Source organism: Amphiura filiformis, chromosome 11, assembly GCF_039555335.1.
Source record: "Amphiura filiformis chromosome 11, Afil_fr2py, whole genome shotgun sequence".
Taxonomy (NCBI): Eukaryota; Metazoa; Echinodermata; class Ophiuroidea; order Amphilepidida; family Amphiuridae; genus Amphiura; species Amphiura filiformis.
Genome location: NC_092638.1, coordinates 23,140,225 through 23,165,014, shown reverse-complemented (window position 1 = coordinate 23,165,014; position 24,790 = coordinate 23,140,225). Strand labels below are relative to the sequence as shown.

The following is a 24,790-nucleotide window of genomic DNA, read 5'->3' as shown; positions in this document are numbered from 1 at the left end:
GAGGGTCATTGAGTACATGAATTTTTTTTAAAGGGGGTCATTGGGTAATAGGTAGGACCATAACACAAAAAAGGGGGTCATTGGGTACAAGCCGGTTTGAAAAAGGGGGTCTATCCCGAGGCACATGATGCATATCTGTCATGGAAGTGCCCCCCCCCCCCCGGGTTTTACTCCACCAGACAATGATTTTGCCCAAAAAAAACAAACAATTTAACACCATGGAATTTATAATCATGTCTAAGTGAGGGTATATATATGAATCCAACAGTTTATAATAAGAATTGATTCGAAAATGTCCAGAAATCAAATAATAAATTATGCATAGTGTCCTTTCAAAAAGGTCATGGAAGGGGAAATGACATATTTTGAGGGCATTACGGCAGTGGGGGTGGGCACCCACGGGAATATGCCATCGGTGCCGTGGGTTAATTCGAGGGCTGCCCTTACCTGAGCATGCGCAATATTCAGCCTCTCTCAGCATAGGGAAATCGCGCACCCGGCGCCATTGGTTGGTTGGTTGACGTAATTCCCTCCTTTTTGGCCATTTTCCTATTTGATTTTCTAAATGTTCAAATTGATGGGGGACGTACTCCTATGACGCTATGTCATGGGGGGGTAACTTGAGCAGGAGTGACCCCATTCTGATGATCAAGTGAACTGTCCCTCGAGTTTCCGCAATGATCTTCAGAATAGGGAGCATGCGCCAGCCAGTGCTCCACAGGGTTTGGTTTTACTTTGAAAAATTTGCGTAGCAATTTTAGCAAAAACCTTATTTTGGCGATGTTCTTTATATAATAATATTAGCATACATGTTTAAATTGTAAAAAATTGCTATGCAAGCTGACATTTGTGTAGCAGGTTGTCCAAAATGGGGAGCATTTTGCTCCATGACACCAGTTAAATCGAACCCTGGTGCTCCAAAGGCTGCCTGCTCAAAGACAAAACTTAAGTTGGGGGAACGGGGAAGGGGGTTCATACTTGAGCAGGAGTGACCCCATTCTGATGTTCAAGTGAACAGCTCCAAAGGGTGCCTGCTCAAAAACATTTTCCTGGGGGAGGGGGGTGAATGCATCAGCTAGTGCTAATATAATAATTAAACATTTTAAAGGGTGCCCCCCTCAAACAAATTACCCCCCCCTTGTATCAGTGAAAAGGTGTACTCAAGTGGGTAGTATCAAAATCATGAGTTTTTCAATGACAAAAAAAATAAAAATAAGACACTTTCAATACAAATTTCATCTTTTTGAATAAGTTTTTCTTTATTTTTGCATTTGGTGTTGGTCCTCACTGTGGTTTCTCAGGGACTGCCTTTTGAGGAGAGCGAGCGCAATCACTCTCTACTGCTCTCCTTAAATCAGATATAGGAGAGTGATTTTTATCTTTCCTTAGTTGACCATTCTCTCATTACCGTACATTTTATTGTAAATGTTTTAAACAGCTTTTGAAGGCTCTAGAAGAGCTATTTAATGCTCTCCTGCAAATTCCAAAAGATAGTCCCTGGTTTCCATCCTATCTGTAAAAGCTGAAATCTGCATTAGAAAACAGAAATAAAACAAAATGTTACTCATACATGTTCATTTGTATATTAGGGAGCTATCATTTTCTGCAGAAGGGGGCTCCCAAATTTACAAAAAGTCAGCATCAATAAAATTGCGACCCCCCTATTTCGGCAACAAAGTTTTATGACACCTCCCCCACCACCCACTGATACACCTTAAATCATCATCATCATCATCATCAGTCGGCTGCGGAGCAGGCGACTACAAGCTTTCTCCAACTATTGCGATCTTGGGCAAGCAAAACAATTTTGTGCTGGACATACTGCAAATACAGTGTGCGCGGTCGTCCTGGTTTCCTCTTCCCATGTGGTGGAATATAAAGGGCATATTCTTTCACAGGCTCATCGTCTTCAAGACGCAGTATATGGCCGAGAAATTTGAGTTGATGAAGCTTGATTCTGGCAACCAGTGGAGTGGTGTTGGTCAGATTGTAGATGGTTTCATTTGGAATCCGATCCACCTTACATGTACCCCCTGAAGAGGCTAAAATTGTATTCAGTCTTTTTGAATTTATAAGATAAACACACTATCTGTGGTCATCTTGCGACTCCCTACATTTTGGTCACCAAAATTTTATGACCCCCCTATTTTTCTTTCCAAAAAATTATGACCGCCCTGTATATTTGGTTGGGACCCCCCTTCCAAAGAAAATGATAGGCCCTTATGTTCACATCAATACAAATTCAATCAATCTAGGATTACATTTAGGCCCCTACAGTTAAGTACCGGTAAATAGCAAGTGCTTCTTAAAATTGTGTAAATACTCATAGGCCTATAAACATTGTAATATGTGCATGCACAAAAAGTTTGTACAGGAAAATGGCTGAAAAATCGAGACATTCAAATTAGCATATCTCCGCAACCACATGTCGTATGACATTCATTTATGCCTCATCAGTTTTCTTTCATTTAGCTCTTTTTATGAGATTACTTTGATGAGAATCAAAAAAATTTCAATTTTTTTTTTGGGTATTATATACCTACATTTAAGGATGTAAAAGACCAGACTTGTGACTGTTATCGCTGTGTTTTGAACTCTTCCTATAAATAGATGCCGTCAGTGTGACGTCATCACCGCGACGTGACTTCACGGTGCCCTGTTTTTACGTACGTATGGCACTCATGGCCCTAGTGAGGAAGGAACAGGGCCATGATGTTTCGGGCTATATCCTGACCTCCTCCATCTTCAATTTTGTTCTGATTTGGTACATTGTATATTAAACTTATGCCCCTATCATACTTTCCTGCCGCTTGCCGCTGCGGCAAGCGGCGTGGCATATCACCCAATGACAAGCCTTACTTGTGTTCGTTTATCTGCAATGCGCGTGCGCCACGCCGCTCAGCGGCAAGCGGCATGGTAGTATGAAACCAGCATTAGGTGCTTAGAGCTCAATCGGACTTACGTTTCTCCCGCTCATTATTATGCCAAATTCTGTTAAAGTTGGTGGTGATTTGTATGTAATTGATTAATGTCTAGAATTCCATTTGTGCATGTTTTTAATGCAAAGCACCCTCACACCCTTATATAATGGCCATTTTAAGAAAACAACAACTCCTATTTTTATGCAACTTTCAAAAATGGAAATCTAGACATCAATTACATACAAATCAATATCAACTTTAACAGAATCAGGCATATAATGATGATTGTTGGTGAAAATATTGATTTTCAGACCCCCTACAGACCCCCTGTCCAAATACTTGTTTTTGCCGGCACCAACTCATTTTTTGGCCGATTTGGATGAAAATGGTGTCAAAATGCTCAGGAGATCATATTAATTGCATCAAATAAGCTGGTTCCCTAAGAAATTTGAAACATCACAATTCCTTAACCCACCACTAATGTAAGATATCTCTTTTGTGTTTAGAGTCAGGTAATCTGTGTCCAAAGGTGAAATATGAAATTGGTAACTTTTGCTCATTTTTTTTGGCATGTTTCAACAGTGCTTCATAAAATATATTACCATTGCAAATTTGTCTATGCTCCCACAGAGTGTGCTTCCTTTGAAAACAAGAATGAGTTTTGCTGTTGCCTTTAAACAGCTAAATACATAATATCCACTGGTTGTAGGCGGCGTCAATGCTAGATTGAGTTGCATGTGTGAGGAACACAACTTTGTCCAGATCAAATGAGATTACTCCAACTTTGACATCGTCATTGGACATGAATGCATCCAACAGGGTCGACAGCTCAACACATCAGTGAGATCACATTTTAATGAACAGCCTAGGCCCTGCAGTCTTTCTTGGGAAAAAATGTACCAAAGGTCGAAATTTTCAAATGATGGTCAGCTTTTTCAATCCTCCCAGCTACATACACTTTCAGTATGTCATTAGATTTATAAAGTTTACTTCGAGGACTTAAATACTTTGTGATGTCAAAAATGTAAATATGTAATAGTTTGCAATAACATTTGTATTATGTTGAGAATTTCAAAAGAACAAAATTATTTGATATCAGAAGGACATTGCTTGTATTCAGAATGCAATTTGGTGTGTGTGCTCTCATGTCCCAAACAAGTACTGTGCAAACGTCGCTATCCGATCCCTTAATACAATTCAGTGGAATTAGAATTAGATTCTGATCACTGGGTCCTCAGCATCTTGCTTGTGTATTACAGTGTAAGAACTCCCAAAGGGAAACTCTGCAATAGACCAAAGTTTGACTGGAAGAAGCTACAGGATGCTTCTACAAGAGAACAGTTCCAAATCGATTTTGGGAATCAAATTTGAAACCCTCCAGTGCAACAAATATATGATACAGAGGTCTGCACCATATACCAACAGTTTGAATACTGTCACAGAGGTAGTCAAGAAAGTAGTTGGTTTTAGGTAATTGATAATAAATGCAGACCATGTGACATGCTGAGCTGGGTGACTGGCAAAACTATCCAGCTGAAGACGGAGAGATGTGGCCAAAAGAAGATTTTTGGTCTCCAAATCAAAACAGTTCCGAGAAAGATGGCACTCAGTTCTAGCCCGAACAGATCAAATCAGATGAAGCTACTGTGTAAAATTTATAAGCAAATTGAAGCACAAAAAAGTGCAACATGTACAACTTTTTCAATATAAACTTGCACTATTTCAAATACACTATCAGCTACATTACCAATTGGCACTCTAAATTGTTTTGAGCATACAATAACTTTCTGACATTTTGCTGTTAATGCTGCACAGCTATGAAAGGAATAGCGGATCTCCCTATGGATTCATTTCAATTTTTTTTCCCATCCAAGTGATTTTAGGTTGATAATAAAATGTGTGTTTAAATTGCCATGCTGCTTCTGTTAGGATCAATTTGCACCACATTGATATGCCAAATGTCAACTTATAGTAACTCATCCTAAAAAGCGGGCCTTAAAATCAAAATGTCTTTGATATGTGAGGACGGAGTTAAGATGCTCCAGGGACATAACGAAATGAACTATGTTTTTGAGCCCTATATTATGTGTAGAAAATTAATGAATAGAATAATCATAATGGAAGAATGTTCAATGGTGTTGAATGATTAGATTTCTTCGAATTCTTCCATTTTTAGAGTTATAATAAAATTTGTCATAAATTGCCATTTGCTGCTTTTATTATCATTAGGATCAATTTGTAACATTTTGATAACAGCCAAATGTCAACACCGTAGCTTATCGTCAAATCTAAAATATCTTCAGATTTATGATGCTCAAGGGATACAATTTATACAGACACATAAACCATGTTTTTGAGTCCTACATGTGTAGAAAAATGTTTAAATGGGAAAAAAATGTGCTTAAAAAGAAATTTGAGTTACAGATAGACCCAAAGGAATGTTTGCACAAAATGATGATTGAAAGAAATGTGTCCTAATGGCTAAGCATTTGACATGATGACACTTAAAATGTAAAAATCTGCAAGATTTACAACCAATTATTACATGCAAAAATTACAACCAATTATTATGTGCTATATGCTACCAAACAGTGCTAGTGAGGATATATCAAATGTTTTGAAACCTTTTGGGGCAAATGTTTTTTTTTTATAACTCAACTTTTTGTCAAAGCCATACAAACCCTCCACATCAAATATGTACAGAAAACTTTGTGGATTTATGAATTATGGGCATACAAAAACAATGATTTTTGCAATTGCAATGATTGCAATTTAATTCTTGCGATGCTTGTGATATTCTTGTGATTCTTTATGATTGCTTGCAGTAATTCTTGTAATTCTTGCAATTATTCATATTTGCAAGCAAAAAAAAAAGACTTTATAATTTTTAGATATTTTGACTTTGCAAACTAAAAAGAAGAGCTTATTGTCATTTTCCAATCATGTTTTGTCAGTACAGCTTCAATACAAAAGTCAAGAAAACAAGTTAAAAAAACAAAACAATTTATCGATATTAATTGCTGAATAACCAGGCCTAAATTGCAGGAGCTCTGTTAATCACTCTAGAGCTCAATCTTTTAATATCTAAAACAGTAAATCATACTCCTGAAATGTTGTTAAGGAGAGCTGTAGTAGTGTAGGAGCTCTGGTGCAATTGAGCTCCTCAAAAATGAAGGTATGAATAACTCACTTTGCTTGATTCTGTCTTTTTGTTAATTTTAGGTGATTTCCAAACACAAAGCAGTACTAGTCAAGTTTGATGAGACCTACCCATATGGAGAGAAACAAGAGGAATATAAGAAAGTAGCCTCCAGAGGGAGCTCTCAACCAGACCTGCTTATTGCAGAGGTTGGCATACAAGGTAACTTATATATGTTTTAAGCATACAGGGGTGTAAGAATTCCTCTTTTCCGCTGATTTCCTCATTTTTGGTTGGCAAAATTTATGTGTTTTCTTTTATTTTCAGCCCATATTTGGCATTTTTACCCTGATTTTACGCTGTTTTTCAGTTATTTTACTCTTTTTTTAGTATATGGCCAGTGGTGGCGCCTGGAATTTGTTTGGGGGGGGGGGGGGGCATTGCGGGGGCTAAGTTAATTTCAGGGGGGGGGGGGCAAAATCAACAAATTTTAAGCAAAATTGCAGCAAAAAGTGGAAATTTTCATAAAGGGGGGTAAGAGTTCTGACTGGGGGCATTTCCCCCTCATGCTCCCCCCCTCCTGTGGCATCGCCACAGTATGTGGCTTCTCACACCCCTGAGCATGATGCTGGTGAAATTTTCTGTTATGATTCTCACAGGACTGCACAACAAGCATCCACAAATGTGTGGGGGGCGGGTGTAGAAGTGCCAAACAGCCTCCGGTTCTTGGTGGAAAAAATGGCAACAATAAAAAGGTTAAGCCCAATAGTTTCTCAGCCCCTGGAACCTTGTTGTAAATTTTGCCCATGCATCAGTACCCATTACTGCCATTCAAATTGAATACCTGAGTGGAAGAAGGGCCCAACTCCATCAAAACTGTTTTTGAGATATTAAGAAAAAACTTAATATTTGGAAAAGTTTTATAGACAGAATGTTTTCATCTTCAGGGGACCTTTAATACATGAACATACAATATTACATACATTCGAAATTATATATGATGTTTCCATGGCAACGGTACAGGTCTTAATACTGAGCTGGAGTTGGGCCCTTCTTCCACTAATATACTTGCAAGTGCCAGTTCCGTAAGCAGATGTGTTATAAATAGCTATAGAAATTAGGTAATTATCCATTAATTGCCCAAGTAGAAGCATGTAATATGTTAACAAGAAAGTTTATTGTAGTGAAAAGCAGATTTCATGGATGAACAAAATTCCTCTTTAATCCAATATTTGTGGAAGAAGGGCCCAACTCCATGGAGTTGGGCCTTTCTTCCATGCAAACCATGATTACGTTTACGTGGAAGACTATTTATAGAGTGAATTTTGGCTCATCTTTCACACACAAGGAAGAACAGTCTGCTGGCAATAAAATGCTGGCTCTAACTCATTTTTGTAAAAAATTGGAGTTGGGCCCTTCTTCCACTCAGGTATTCAATTGTTATGGTCATTTTCACGGTAAAGGGTGTAACTTTGGATTTGTAACATTTTGATCCGTAGTTTTCTAATAAAGCCACAGAATTCCATGATTTTTGGCCACATAAGTCATCTAGTTAGCAGCTACCTTGGGTAGCATAATCATCTTCGGGAGTTACTGCGTTCAGTTTTAGCAGGCTTAAATGTACCTAATATTGCCATTTTGAAAAACTGTAAAAAACAGTAACATTTTTGTAAAACCCTGTGTTTTCTTCAGTTAGTTCATGGATAATTTTTCTTATCCTGAAAGTACGGTCATATGTTCAGTAAACACTGTCACATTAGATTTAATTGTGAACAGCCCTGTATTTTTGAGAACCGGACTTCGATATTTGTCGTTTCGGAGGCTTCATTTTCCGTTAACAATTGTTAACAAACTTTGTGGGTATAGCTTTGGTTCATAATTCTTGGTTATTTCTTCACTTCTTCTTGATTCATAACAGTTGATATCTTAACTTGAAATGGGTAACAAAAATTAGTTGATTTGCAAGCTTTTAAAATTTTTATAAAATCTTGACTTCAATTAAAAGAGCCGATTTTCCGTTAACTTTTTTGAAGCCTCCGAAACAAACTGTTCAGCAAGCTTGGGCAAATATAAATAAAAGAGCTCATCCAATCTATTTATCAAAATGTAGCAAAGTAGATCCTCAAGTCACTTGTTTTTAAATCATGGAGATATATATCACCGTTTGAAAATGGGACCCAATACAAACTTTCCGTTAACAATTGAAGCCTCCGAAACAAATGAAGCCTCCGAAACAACAGTAAACTTAATTATCATCTATGCATATCTAAATTGGTATGTTCCATATTGATATCTGCATTGTAATTGTTGCATGATATGTGCAGAATGTCATAAATTTAAAAAAAAATTGATATTATGGTTAATGCTTGAAAAATATACTGATATCCAAGAAAGCCCGTTTGGAGGCTTCACATGCAAATAACACCATACTTAACAAATGGGTGAAAAAATTATCATGTTATAAATCTGCAATATCTGCCGCATAGAATCATTGATTCAATACACACAAGAAAATAACAGCTTAGATGATCCCAACAGTGTTGTTTTCAAAAAAACTACTTCTGCCATGTTTAACCATTGTAAACATGAAGCCTCCGAAAAAAAAAAAATGACTTGCTGTGATAATTTAATTTTTGTCACAACTGAAATTCAATACTTAGAAGCAAAGCATGAAAATTGGTAATTGTGATATTTTTTACCTATTTTTTCATGTCAACTTGTAGTAGTTAGCCAAATATTTTACTTTTATGATCACCTGTGTTGTTAACTGAAGCCTCCGAAACACAAATCGCTTGAATTGCCAATTCTAAAAATAACTCCAATTTCTGTGAAACTTGGCTGGGAGGTTCCTTTCATCAAGTAGTATTTGTACATGAAGTTAGACATTTAAATTATTTTAGGAACCCAATTAAAACTTAAAAAATATGTTTAAGGTTGGGAAATTTCCATTGCAAATGACCCTTGATGTTAAAAATTTTCAAAATTGCAATTACAAACATAGCAAAACATGGTATAAAATTTAACTTATATCTGTTGACTTACTTTGGAATGGGATTTCACATGTATTCCAGCTTTCATGTCATAATTTTCTGAGCTTATGTAAAATACATTTTTTCTTAGATTTTAACCAAAATGTTATGGAAATGTCAAATTTTATCAGAAATCAAAAGGTTTAAGCCTTGAAACACTATTTTACTGGAATTTAAGTTGCTTCTATGCATGATTACAGTAAACAGAAACATATTTAAGTGGTTTGAAATTTTGACCCTAAAAATCAAAAGTTACACCCTTTACCGTGAAAATGACCATATTAGACTTTTGTATGACACCTGAGAAGTATACCCTTTTTGGGCAACAATTGTCCTTGCTGTTTAAGTTTGTGTGTTTGGAATGAAGCAAAACAATACTATCTATGTATAGACCATGCATGTATCCATCATTTTCAATATCACCAAGTAACACTAAATTTAAGGATGTAAATATTCCAAATTTGTCTTTGGGAAAAGGAAAAGCAGAATGAAGCAAAACAATACTATCTATGTATAGACCATGCATGTATCCATCATTTTCAATATCACCACGTAACACTAAATTTAAGGATGTAAATATTCCAAATTTGTCTTTGGGAAAAGGAAAAGCAGAAAAAAAGACAAGTCAAAAGGTAATAATTAGACTAAAATCACGGGACTTAAATATGCATTGCTTAGGCAAGCTGGATTATATATTTGAATGCTAATGATAATAATAATAATATTGATTGGCTTATTTTTGGGTGTTATAAGAATAAGTTGCACTCAATGCTCTATAAAAAATATCGTACCCATCTGCGACTTGTACGATAATTTTATAGCTTGTGCAATATATTCTTGTATCACCTTCAAAGCCATTCAATATTAATACTATGTTTTTGTCTCTTGTCTCAGAAGTCTTGAAATAAAAGACACAAATAACAAATTAGGTCAGAGATTCCCTTTAAAAAACATATGATCTTGACACGCAAGACATGCCAGACCGAATTTGTTGTGATTAGGTAATAGTGGAAGTGATTTCATGTCCAGGTATAAAGACAATGAATATCATCAGACCACTCAAATTTCATCCATTTCCGACGTATGATTGAGTGCAACATATACAATGTATCAGGTCACAAATTGCCCATTTATCATGGTTGCTTGATAAACTATTGGGTACCACTCACTGACAGGATCACGGAAGTGGTTATGCCACTTTGCAGCTCGATGTCGTGACTTCACTGCTCCACCGCACTGCCGCTGCTCCGCTTATCCCCTCTTGATGTTGCGGCTTCGCTGCTCATCCACATACCCTCTGCCGTGATGAGTTGTCTATGACAGATTATACACAATGTAATGAATTTTATAGCAAAACTAAGGGTAAAATGCACCACCACATCTGCCACACACCCCGTACCCACCTTTCCACTAAGACCCCCCTGTCGCACTGGTACTAATCATGGTAAGTACACAATGAGGGATTACTCAGGCAGATCTTCATCAGTTAAACACATCGGTCCAATATAGTATTTTATGTGATGGCTCCACAGGCTTATGCACATTTCACATCAAAACTGTATTGTACAGATACAAAGTACTCGAATACAATACAATCTTTTTTTGAATATTTTTTTTGTCATCACCATGGTCATATAAAAAGCACCACCACGTGTCACAATGAACAACTTGGTGATTAGTATGGTCGTTGAAGAGGAAAAACAGTGGCTACCAGGAAAAAATTGGTACAAAGCTGATTTTTGCACCAGACAAGCAGAATATATCATAGAACATCATATCCAAAATCCGAAAAAATCCTCTTTGGGGAATTCGTTTTATCCAAGATGGCCGCCAAAATGGCTGCCACAACATATAATTAGCTGTATCTTAGCTTCTAAAGCAGATATGATGATGATTTTAGTGTCTTTGAATAGGTTTAAGAGGTCAGAGAATTCAAATTTGTACAAATCTAACACACTCATGTCTTCAATCACACTGAAATCCAAGATGGCTGCCAAAATGGCCACCACAACATATACTTAGCTGTATCTTAGCTTCTAAAGCAGATATGATGATGATTTTAGTGTCTTTGAATAGGTTTAAGAGGTCAGAGAATTCAAATTTGTACAAATCTAACACACTAATGTCTTCAATTACACTGAAATCCAAGATGGCACCAAAATGGCCACCACCACATATGATCAGATATATCTCCGCTTCTGAAGCATAAAAGATGATGATTTGAGTGTCCTTGAATATATTTCAGAGGTCAAAGAATTCAAATTTATGCATTACCTAAAACACTGAAGTCTTCATTTACACTGGAATCCAAGATGGCCGCCAAAATGGCCGCAACCACCACATGTTATGTTTAGGTATATTTTGGCTTATGAAGCAGATATGATAATGATTTTAGTAGCTTTTAGTGTTTTTGAATAGGTTTTAGGAGTCAATTTTGTATTTATCTTCATAAGTATATGTCTTTACTGACACTGCAATCCAACATGGCCCTCAATATTGCTAAAATCAAACATGATTAGCTAAATATCTCAGCTTCTGAAGCCAATATAAATGGTGACTTTAATCTTTGAATAGGTTTTAAGAGAATGTAGGTTTTAAGGGTCAGAGAATTGTTGCAATTACTTAAAACCCGGCTTATAACACTGAAGTGCAAGTCGCAATACAATCCCAAATAGCTGCCACCACATGTGAATATATATCTCAGCTTCTGAAACAAAAGCAGCTGTCTTCGTTCTCATCTAGAGGTATAATCGCCTCAGCGTTTTGGCAATGTTCTCCTGTGTAATCTTCACAAGCTGTGACACATTTAAGTCCATTTTTGCGACAGGATCATCCGTTATTTACACAAGAATTCCTGGAGGAAAGTTTACAATTGTATCGTACAAGCTTAAGCAAGCTATGTGGTGCTGTATCTAAATTCGTAAGGACCGGTGCTAGAACGATGTTAGAGTGTTTCCAGCCCCATTGCTTTAAATTGGATTCAAGTCATTGTTTGTTAGCTTTCTCCAAAGTATGACCTGTAAAAGAACCCGCAGACTTTGAAAATAAGTCATTGTTTGTTAGCTTTCTCCAAAGTATGACCTGTAAAAGAATCCGCAGACTGTGAAAATATGCTGCTCTTTCAGTAGGTGAAAGCTTTTGTAGATAGCTGTGGATCAAATGATGCTTTATTTGATGATACCATTGCCATGGATTAAGCGATCCGTAGACCGTTTAAAGAATCTTCTTCTCTGCCACCATATAAGACAATAAATAATCTGATGCCAGCTGTACCAATCTGTTCTAATGTCGCCTCAGGATCGCTCATCTAGGATGATATCTGCTGCAATTCTTTTATCTTCTTCAACAAACTTGTCTTTCCATGTCCAAATGTTGCAGAAGTTGAGTCGCAACCACTCCATGCATGGATAAACAGGAGGTCTTGAACTTTCCAAACCACCTACCCTTTCTTCTCTGAATGGAAGGAGATAAGATATCAGCCATAGTCTGGTCTCAGTGGTACATCAAAAGGACAAGTATATCTGTGTCATCTGCGCATCGATCTGACCATTGGTTTCAAGTATCGACTCAGCAGCCGAGATAAACTGACTGTTGTTCTGCTCATTCGAGACGAAGGTCTGCTGGTCATGATGAGAACCTTCATAGATTCTGTGAGCTGAATATGATAAGAACAAATGCCAGTTTATCTACGCAGCTGAGTCGATGGATGGTGGACAATAGTACCGGAGATGCTGACACATTGATAGTGGAATGTACCCTTCAAGACTCCTTCCATGTTCAAGACAAGGAAGAGAAGTGCCACTGGGGACCAGAATATAGCTGATATCGGTGGGTTGGAAAGTTCAAGACCTAATTAACAACATTGGTGAAGTATTGACATTCCATCTCAGGTCCTGTTTATCCTTGCATGGAGTGGTTGTGACTCCACTTCTGCAACATTTGGACATGGAAAGACAAGTTTGTTTCCGGGAAGATAAGAAGAATTGCAGCAGATATCATCCTAGATGAGCGATCCTGAGGCGACATTAGAACAGATTGGCACAAATGGCATCAGATTATTTGTTGTCTTATGTGGTGGCAGAGAAGAAGATTCTTTAAACGGTCTGCGGTTCGCTTAATTCATGGCGATATGGTATCATCAAATACAGCATCACTTGGTCCACAAAAGCTTCCACCTAGTTAAAAAGAGCAACGTATTTTCACAGTCTGAGTGTTCTTTTGCAGGTCATACTTTGGAGAAAGCTCACAAACAATAACTTCGATCCAAATCAATGGTTTGAAACTCTCTGACACCGTACTAGCACCGGTCCTTACGGATGTAGATACAGCACCACAAGGCTTGCTTAAGTTTGTATGATACAAATGTAAACTATCCACCAGGAGTCCTTGTGGAAATAACGGATGTTCCTGTCGCAAAAAGGGATTTAAAGGTGTCACAGATTGTGGAGATTGCAGAGGAGAAAATTGCCAAAACGCTGAGGCGATTATACTTGCAGTTGAAGTCGAAGATAGCTTTTTTTGCTTCAGAAACTGAGATATAGAAAATCATGTGGTGGCAGCTGTTTTGGATTCTATTGTTACTGAGCACTTACTTCCGTGTTTTAAGTAATTGCAACATTGAAATCTGCAACCCCTAAAACCTACATTTTCTTAAAAGCCTATTCAAAGATTAAAATCATCATTATATTGGTTTCAGAAGCTGAGATATACAGTTAAGCATATTTGATTTTAGCCATATTGAGGATCATCTTGGATTACAGTGTGAGTGAAGACTTGACTTTGTACTTTAGATAAATACAAAATTGACTTCTGCATCACCTAAACATATTCAAAGACACTAAAATCATTATCATATCTGCTTCATAAGCCAAAATATACCTAAACATAACACGTGGTGGTGGCGGCCATCTTGGATTCCAGTGTGGATGAAGACTTCAGTGTTTTAGATACGTACAGATTTGAATTCTTTGACCCCTGAAATATATTCAAGGACACTAAAATCATCATCATATCTGCTTCAGAAGCGGAGATATATCTAATCATATGTAGTGGTGGCCATTTTGGCAGCCATCTTGGATTTCTGTGTAAATTGAAGACATCAGTGTGTTAGATTTGTACAAATTTGAATTCTCTGACCTCTTAAACCTATTCAAAGACACTAAAATCATCATCATATCTGCTTTAGAAGCTAAGATACAGCTAATTATATGTTGTGGCGGCCATTTTGGCGACCATCTTGGATTTCAGTGTGATTGAAGACATCAGTGTGTTAGATTTGCACAAATTTGGATTCTCTGACCTCTTAAACCTATTCAAAGACACTAAAATCATCATCATATCTGCTTTAGAAGCTAAGATACAGCTAATTATATGTTGTGGCAGCCATTTTGGCGGCCATCTTGGATAAAACAAATTCCCCAAGGAGGATTTCTTCGGATTTTGGATATGATGTTTTATGATGTATTCTGCTTGTCTGGTGCAAAAATCAGCTTTGTACCAATTTTTTCCGGGTCAAAATGTCCAACGACCATACTAGATACAGTCACTGGCTTATGGGTAATTTTTAAACGAGTATAACCAGAATCCAGATATATCTCCTGCAATTCTTGAGAACTAGATGATGAATTATGAAATATAAGTTAACCCACATTTACAAAAGGTATTCCGAATTTGTCTATATTTGAAAAGGAAAAGCAGAAAAAAAGACTATAAAGGTTAATAAATTTATACTGTACACATTGGTAAGGTATACTGAACGCATAGCCAAAGCACAAGATAAATGATAATTATATTGATTGACTTAATTATTTGTGGGTGATACATTGTAAGAGAATAAGTTGCACTCAATGCTGTATAAAAGACATACTCATCTGCGACCTGTACGATAATTTTTAGCTTGAGCAATATATTCTTGTATCACCCTCAAACCCATTCAGTATTATTAATACTGTGTTTTTGTCTCTGGTCTCAGAAGTCTTGAAATAAAAAACACAAATAACAAATTAGGTCAGAGATTCCCTTTAAAAAAAACGCATTATCTTGACATGCAAGACATGCTAGTCCGAGTTTGTTGTCATTAGTGGAAGTGATTTCATATCCAGGTCAAGACAATGAATACGATCATACCACTTAAATTTCACCCATTTCCGACATGTGATTGAGTGCAACATATATTAGGACACAAATTGCCCATTTATCATGGTTGCTTGAGAACTCACTTTAACAGTTGATTGAAAATTGAAATGGCCTATTCCAGTTAAAATCCAAACACCCCCTGGAAGACACCACCTTAATCTCTCACACATGCAGGGGTGTACAGTAGATTTTGAATGGAGTTACCCATTCAGGTAACCCCATTTGAAATACACTCCCTGTGTGGAAGATTAAAGACATGTCTTCCAAGTTCCATAGGGGTGTATGGATTTCAACTGAAATAGTCCAATAAAATGTCAGAATTCACAGTGTTTTAAGAGTATACTTGACTTTTGATACTAAAATTGAAAATAATATATATGGCAGGAATATTTTATGTAAAAATAATCTAACCTGACAAGATACACGGTGTTAGTGTTACATAAAGTTGTCTTGAAGATCTCATAAATTTAAGATGTAAGAAATAAAGGGAAATGTAAATAATGGGCAAAGTGCAGCCGAACTCGTAATTTCAATGTTTTTACTGCCATTGACGACACATTATTTGTGTGTAAATAATAAGGCATACGCAGCAACCTATATTTCTATCTAAACAGCAAATATAGTATGATTTTAAAGAGACAATTTCACTTTTTTTTGTCCAAACATTTGATGTTGTTCACATACCGTATTTCGTCAAATAGTCGCCCCCTCAAATAAATGCCCCCCACCACTTTTTTCAACCAAGATGTTTCAAAAAAATATATATTTCCATGCTATCTTGTGTAGTAAGCTTACCAAGTTTAATAATAGCGTCACTTTTTGGCGAAAATCTGGATTGGAAACCCGGAAGTGAACCAGAAGTCAGTGTTTCTAGTTCATAGTTCGTCATTTTAGCGTGAGTTTTAAGTTTACCTAATGATTTTAACGGGAATTATCATTCTAAAATTGACCTTGAATATACGCCCCCTTGGGAAAATGTAACTCCCCCGGGGGCATTTATTTGACGAAATACGGTATGCGTATCCACAGTGCAAGTTACATCGCGTATCAAAATATTATATGCATAACCTCCTTTAATGCTGTCCATAGGAACAGGGAGGTAAGGATAATTTACTAGGTGTAAAATTGAAAATTGGCCTGGTAAACACAAAATTTCACCTTAATTTTAACCTTAAAATAGTGTACAATTGAAATGAAATTGAGCGCAGGGACTGCCTTTTGAGGAGAGTAAGAGCAGTCGCTCTCTGCTGCTCTTCTTAAATCTAATATAGGAGAGTGATATTTAGCTCTCCTTAGTTGACCATTCTCTAATTACATTGTATGGTTGCTCTAAACAGCTCTCCTTGAAGGCTCCAGAAGAGCTATTTAATGCTCTCCTGCAAATTCCAAAAGACAGTCCCTGGAGCGCTTCACAGGCAATTATCACAGTCAGGAGATGATACCCACCGGTTTTTTTGTCTTTGCTCCCTCAGACAACTGACCCTGATACGCCACTGAAATTGTAAAATACTTGAACCCATAAAAATGATATTTACAAAGACTGCACTAAAGCAAAAAATGTACTCCTCTAATATTACAACTTGTAAAAAATAATACTTGGACCCCCACCCAAAAAGGATATTACAAAGATGCTCCCACACTAAAGCAAACATGTACTTTTTAGTGAAGTAAATGAGATAGTTGTTTTTGATATACCGGTAGTATAGTGCCTCTCGGAACTTTCTAATTGACGTACATTTTCAAATGTACGTCAATAAAATATTAAAATGTGGTCAGTTTGATTGTTTTTGTTAACTAAAAATAAAAAAATATAAGCTTTAAGTTTAAGCAATATTGTAAAACAAATATTCTGAAGAGAAAGGATGATTTGTTTGCAGCCGGACGATAAAGATGTACATTCTTTGGAAATGTTTGTAAGAGCCCGCTTACAATTCCTGTAATGAGTGGTCCCCAGTGAAAAGCATTGACAGGGCTCAACAGCTTACAGCGTGTACTTTAGTTTTATTATAACTTTATATGGGTGAAGTGGTGGTCTGGACTACTTCCTGACCTAAATTTATTTATTTAAAAAAATAAAATTATGCTGTTTAGCCAAATACAACATAGCTCGATCCTAAATCCTTTTTATATTCTTCTAACTGGCAATGAAAGTCAAGTTTTAATATAAATTTGATTAATTTTTGGAAATAAAGCCCCAAAACATGCATTTTTAGGGCATTTTTTATGCCTCCACCGGAGGTATTATGTTTCCTAGTTGTCCGTCCATCCATCCGTCCGTCTGTCCATCTGTCCGTCCGTCCGAGCTTGCGGGTGCAATTTCTCGGAACTGGTAAGATTTATAGTGATGCAATTTGGTGGAGGGATGGTCATTGGCGGTCTTCAAATTCCAGTAGGTGTGGTTAGTGGGTCAAGGTCACCAAAGGTCATCTAGGGGTCATCTGAGGTCAAATTAGCAAAAACTGTCATATGGGCATGAACCTTGGTGGGTAGGGGAGATTGGGGTTAGTTGAAACATTTTTCACAAAATCGTCTTTTTAACGCAAACCGATTACTTTCAAGAAACACTAACCATATCAGTATAAACATATATATACATGCTACAAATACAGCCTTAAACTTTATTGGACCTGCTTATGATTATTCATATAATCCAATTTGAAAATTTGAAAAAAAGTGTTTCAACTAACCCCACCCCTGGGGTAAGTGTAAACACAGGGCCGTAGTAAGGTTGAAAAATGTGGGGCGGCCATCACAAATGTGGGGCGGCCAAAATACAAATATAGGGGGCCTACGCCAATATTGAAATAAAGATATAAAGAAAAACATAACAAATTTCTCAAAAAGTGGGGCGGCCATGGCATCCCCGGCCGCCCCGCTTGCTACGGCCCTGTGTAAACATAGGGTGGGGTTAGTTGAAACACGGCTTGTAAAAATTTCAAAATAATTATTATTGTGTTGTTAGGGTTATACTTCCCTTGAAGGCACCCTTTAACATACAATCAGTGTGAAAAAATGAATAAATAAATATGTGGGGTCAATACTTTGGACACAAGGTGACGAGTGTCACCATGGACCAAAATATGAGAAGCCTAAAATATTATAAAATGTACTTTCTGTGTGCACTTTTTGCTTGTATTATTGCTTTTTAACCATATTAAACTTTAAAGCAATATTGAAGAAATGGTAAACATGTTACAAATTTTTAAAAAGTCAAATTTTTAACCATATTTTTCTTTGCGATTTTCACGTGTCAACTAACCCCACCTCAAAAGTTTCAACTAACCCCGATGCCTATTTTTACATTTCAAAGTTCATTACACAAAATAAGAAATACAATAAAACTTTTATTTAACATCATTGCTTATGATACTCAAAAATAATCCCCTGAATCTTCAAACAACATGGAGATAACACATCTTTTCTGAGGGGTATAAAAATTAGTCAGTAAGTCAAAAAACAGATATTCCTTTCCCAAGCCAACACTGGTGGGGCATCAGTGCTGTTGCTAATTTGGTGGATGACCCTTACTAATACCTATTACTAGCTAGGTGCCAGTATTTTACCAAATTAATTTTTTGTGTCAGAAAAAAATACAATGTTTCAACTTACCCCGCGTTCCAACTAACCCCAATCTCCCCTACTGTAAACATTTAGAACCAAATTTAGAACCAATTTTTTTAAGGTCATTTTGGGCATGAAACTTGGTGGGTACAATCAACATTTAGAGTCAAATTTTTGGACAGTCATTTTGGGGTCATCCGGGGTCACCCAGGGGTTATCTGAGGTCAAATAACTTTAAAAATATGCTGTGACAATCAAGCCCAAAGACTTGTACAAAGTTATGCATTCTAATTTGTGGAAAATACTTTTTGTAATATTTTTTTCATAACCAATTTATATCAAAAATAACATAAAAAGATAAAAAATTATGATCTAACTCTTAGCCTATACTACTCAGGATAGACTTAGTGTGCCAAGCTTTAGAATTTTGTGACTAAAATTGTAAGAGAACATACAAAATTGTAAAAAATCATAAACAGTGGTGGTGCCATGGGGGGGACAAATGCCCCCAGTCAGAATTCTTGCCCCCCCTGTTTGCCCCCCCAGTAAAAACCCAAAAATGTACCTTTTTGTGGTAATTTTGCCCCCCCCCTGAAATTCACTTTGCCCCTCAATGCCCCCCCCCCCCGGTAAAAATTCCTAGCGCTGCCACTGATCATAAACAACACACCAAGTTTTACAAATTCAAACACAAATCTTACTTAAGGCCAAGTAAAATAAATAATGTGTATCATCCATGGCCTCACCAATTTTTGGAGATTTTCAAATATTTTTGTTATTTTTCTTCTTTGCTCCCTTTACTTTGTTTCTAAAATTGTTGCAATGAAAAGACATGAAGGGAGTTTAATATTGTTAAAGATATTGCAAACACTCTCTTCAAGCAAAGTATTCTAGCCACAAGCTAGGGGTAGGTCTTTGAGGAAATAACAAAAATATTAGGGGCCTCCCCGTTTTTATGATGTGTTGACAAAGACTTTGCAAGTGCAATTTTACACAGAAATGAATGGTAAAAAAATAACATAATAACAAAAAAAGGGCCTCAATGATTATTGACAAAGTCCGGACAATATACATGTTATTTTTTTTACTTGGCCTAATTGTGGTTTATTATGTTACCATGACGACCACGAAGTATCCATAAGCCATTGTTAGTGGCATCACATTTAATTTGGATTGACAACATACTTAAGCGGCGTTTTAATGGATATATATGGTGAAGTATGACAGTGAAGTGTACTGATTATTTCCATAACCTTCAAAACTAGTGGTTTCTTTCTGTCGGATATTGTCTCATGTAATGTCATCAAACAATCTTGAACATTGAAATGCCACTGCATTTCAAGATATAAAGGTGTATGGCCAGATCGATAGCTTCATCCCCCATTTTTCATCATCAAAACTGAGATTTCAGTATCAGAAGAAAGATATTTTTCTCATGACCCCAGTAAAATTTAACGCCCATTCGCCCAAGATATGTTTTGTTTAGATGGTGTGAACAAAATTGTAAAGTGTGGTGACCATCATCAGATGGGAAAGGAAAGGAAAGGAATAACGGAAATGGAGAGAAGATGAACAAATGTTTTACTTGGCACCAGGCCCGTGACGCAGGATTTTTTTTGGGGGTGCTGATTTTGAAAAAGTGGACTTTTGCCAAAGGGGGGGCGATTTTGTGAAAAGTGGACTTTTCCCCCAAATTTGGACCTTTTTGACAAAAAAAAACGTAAAAAAACTGATTTTTTTGCTCGCTACTCTCGCAAATTCTTAAATTTTGGGACTTGTATACTTTTGCAAATTTGGGGAGGTGCGGTCGCACCCCCCGCACCCCCCCTGCGTACGGGCCTGCTTGGCACCCCCGGGATTCGAACCTTAGACCCCGCGGGTGCCACCCACACCGACTTGTAGCTATGGGGGTTTGGCTGGTCCAGCCAGCAATTCACTGGGTATATATATGACTTAGGCTGATAATGTCATGCCAGACATGTGCAATGCATGCCTGTGCAGTGGTTTTCTTTGTAGGCCGAGTAAGAAAAAAAACATGTTTACATAGTAGTATCCCCCCCCCCCGCTTCCTTTTTTGAAGATTCTTAAATTTTATTTTTATTTTCTAAAATTTCAGTTATAACTTTTTAATGAAGATGTTTGAGAAGTTCTATAGCCTTCCATAGCCTTATACAAATGTACATGTATAAGAAGCAATTCAGGAAAGTTTTGTGATCAGTAGAGGGGTCTAACCTACCAGAAAAAAGGCCTTCTCCTCCAGGTATCGTAGTGTATGCAAAAACAGACCAAATACGGGTTTCCATCATTTTTCAAAAAAATGTGATGTAAGATGAAAAACAGAATATGAAAAAATTGACCTTCCTCCTTTAAAATTATGAAATGGATATTTACAGAATAAACAGTGCTCTAAAATACCCTGTCTTTTGAGTATACTTGACACCAAGCAATTTGGAACAGGATGTTTTAAAATTGTGGACAGGAATAAAGTATTTTTCTATGTTATTATTATCATAAAGTGGCTCAGTAACCAGGCATTAAATGTTGTAACTTGTAGCATACTGAACTCATACATATTTATTTGTGTGATTTGTCTGAATCAAAATTTCAATAACTATGTCGAGGAGTAAGATTTACCATTAATTTTGGTGGAAATAAAAGACAACCTGAAGCATAATCATAAGCATACAAAAATTCAATTTACTCAAAATTCTCGATTCGTCACTCTGCCAAATTCGTAACAATAGACCCCAGCTATAATAGCCAATGTCCATGTGTTATTTATGCATGTAATCTGTAGCATTTCTGGTAAAAATCACATTTTTAACCTAAATTACTCATGCATGACGTTTGACCCCAAATAATTAATGTCAAATGTAAAGGCTGAGGTATTCAAGCTTTGGCCCAAGTTTGATATAAAATTGGATCGATTGAGCCCATATTTATTGGTCGGGCTATGAGTTTAAAAATATTGGACTGATGGGCTTAGTCAATTAAGGCTTTAAAACTCATAGCGAGATATTGGGCTTTAAGCATCCAATTTTATCTGACTATGTCTTATCCAATATTTTAAACTCATAGCTCAACAAATAAATATGGGCCCAATCGATCCAATTTTATATCATTATTATGTTTTGATGGATCCAAGTTGTGATAATATTGGATCCAAAACATAATAATGATAAAATTGGATGCTTTACGCCCAATATTTATTGGTCTCGCTATGAGTTGTAATATATAGGCCTCGACTACGTCTCGGCCAATATTTTAAAACTCATAGCTCGACCAATAAATATGGGCTCAACCGATCCAATTTTATATCATAATTGGTCAAATAATGAAGGAGCTAGAGCAAATTATAAAAAAGTTGTGAGAAGAAGAAGAAAACACAGAAAATCAATAGTCCAGTCGAAGTTTGAGTGGGCTGAGAATTTTATATAAGCTGGGGTTTGGAATTATTTCATGCAGAATTACTCATCTATATGATTAAGAGTTTTAGTCATGTGACATTAAATGACGACTTCTATTCCAAGAATCCATAAGCGCTGCATACTTACATGTCATGTTTGATATCTATTGTCCTTTTTATAACTTAAAACCGGGGAAATTATCTAAAGTGCAGCGTCCACGATCTCAAGTTACTCTATATATTATACGTAATTTACAATCTTAGTTTCCACATTAAAGTGGCTTCCTGCATTATTGGAATTAAAGGAATTAGTTTATTGTGACTTGCAATATTGCGGTTTTGCTTTAATAGACTGTTATGTATAATGTTTCGATGTCATGATGCGAATCATATCAATATTATAAAATGGGAAATATGACAAAATTAGTATTTACTTGGCATGAAATGAATGCATGTTACACCCACTGCAGCAGATAGCTTCATGAGCATGATACAAGGAAGTGCTTCACCAGCTGTTCCAGAATATCCCTCAAAATATATTATTCCCTAAGATATCAGTAGTATTTCATCAATACAAATAACCATTTGATTGGTAGATACTGACCTTTTAGAACAGTAAAAGCTACTTGATCAATGACAATATCAGCAGAAATATTGCTGCTTCATCAATACTGATCAGTAGTAGATCTAATTTCATAAAATACCAGTGTCAGCAGCAGATAAATGCTTATATCAGCAATAGATAGCAAACTAAATTAACTAAGGTAAGCTGACAATATTATTTATAAAGCCTACCCAGTCGCACTGCAGTTTTTAGCGGGATCCCGCAAGTGGGGCGTACCTCATCCCATTTTTTCACACTTCTGTAAGTAGCAATTAGCACCTCTTGAGTTTTCCGATAAAATCAATGGTCACTAATAGTAGTGGCACCAGTCGCGGTACACCGCAGTACAACGGACCTCTGCATTAGTGCACATTGAATAAACAATGTTCATTGTTTACACTGGTTTAAATCATGAGTCAATATAACTATAAACAGATTCTAGGGAGTGTGTGTGAATGTGTGATAATGGATGAATATAACTGTTTACTGTTACAATATTAACCAGCTATTGTAGCTAATGATTTTTGCTTTACCCTTTACCCCGAGACTAGTATACCAAGACATCTAGTTGTAACCATGGTAACACGGGACGACGGTCTTTGTGGTCAATGTCTGGTATACGTACGTACAACCAATCACAGCGCTAGCTGGAAACAAGTTCACCTTATTATAATTTTATGAATGGGCTGTTGTCAACATGTTACTCGATCCCGGGGTACTCGATTCATGAATACTGTATCTCAATTGACCAGCTTATTGGAGTGCCGGGTTGGGGTCCCGGGGGTTGGGTGTCAGGCTTATAAATAAATAATTACGGGGTCATAGGCAGCCACGTTGTTTCATAATTATAGTTTCCGCCAATGTTCCTGGCCAATAATGGGGTTGTCATTTTCTTCGGAAAGGGGGGGGGGGGTTGTCACAAATATATCGGGGGGTCATATTTTTTGAAAAGATGACCAAAATTAATGGAGGGAGTCACAAAAAGACTGGTTTCAATACAATTTTAACCTGTTAACATGGTTATTGGGGTAAGGTGTAGGCCTATCGGTGCTGGTTGGTGGGGATCATTTTGTCGAAATAGGGGGGGGCGCAATTTTATTGACGCCAACTTTTGGAAAAGTTGGGACACCCGTCACATCCAAAGTCGAGTGCCCCCGGGCCTACAGCTATAAAGGTGAGAACTGACGAAGGTCGAGTTATCAAACACACTGAGCAGCAATTTTGTCACGGGAAATAATATTGAAAGTACAGTCTTTCTAAAATTTTGGGTTTTTTTAAACGGTAAATTTTGTTGTATAAAAACGTATTTGTGGTCAATTATAATGCACAAATGTGAAAAATGTTTCTTGATTTTTATAAATTAAGGTCGGTATTCTTTTGTACACCTTTCGGGACACCTTTTCCCTTTTTCAAAATTAGGGCGGTCGATTGCGGCCAAATATAATAATGTCATTGAAAGAAAATCGAATTGGCCAAAATACTGCAGATTGTAGGCTAAATGTTTTGATTTGAACTGGCCGGCAAAACAAAATCGAAGTGGCAAATGCAATGCAGATTATTATAATATTATTGACTTGTGGCTGCCAAATCCGATGTGTGAACTGCCAAATCCCATGTAATTGATTTAATCTGGCAATTAGGATAGAGTTGTAAACACGGCTGCCAAATCCAATGTGTGAACTGCCAAATCCCATGTAATTGATTTAATCTCGCAATTAGGATAGAGTTGTAAACACGGTCCCGTTCCCGGTCAATCGAGAACAATTCACACACTTCAGTGGTAAACAGAATTAACAGATTAGCTCATTATACCATTGAATGCTCAAACAATGTTAATTGGGGCGGCGATTGAATCAGGAGGTGTATCGACGATCAGATGATGACAACCTATGAAATGGATAATTTGAATTTGTCGAAAAAATACTGGAAACAAGGAAATACTGTACAGTGTACATTGTCATAAACGTTTTCAGGACTATAATTATTTTTATTAAT

General features: G+C 36.8%; 1 protein-coding gene across 1 annotated transcript in view; it reads left to right on the top strand.

Annotated features, from left to right (window-relative positions):
* LOC140164577 (endoplasmic reticulum resident protein 29-like) overlaps window positions 1-24,790 on the top strand; it is a 61,721-nt gene that overhangs the window by 6,265 nt on the left and 30,666 nt on the right. Inside the window, exon 2 of the mRNA XM_072187882.1 lies at window positions 6,144-6,282. Within this exon, the coding sequence (XP_072043983.1) occupies window positions 6,144-6,282 (139 nt within the window). The remainder of the gene's footprint in view (window positions 1-6,143; window positions 6,283-24,790) is intronic.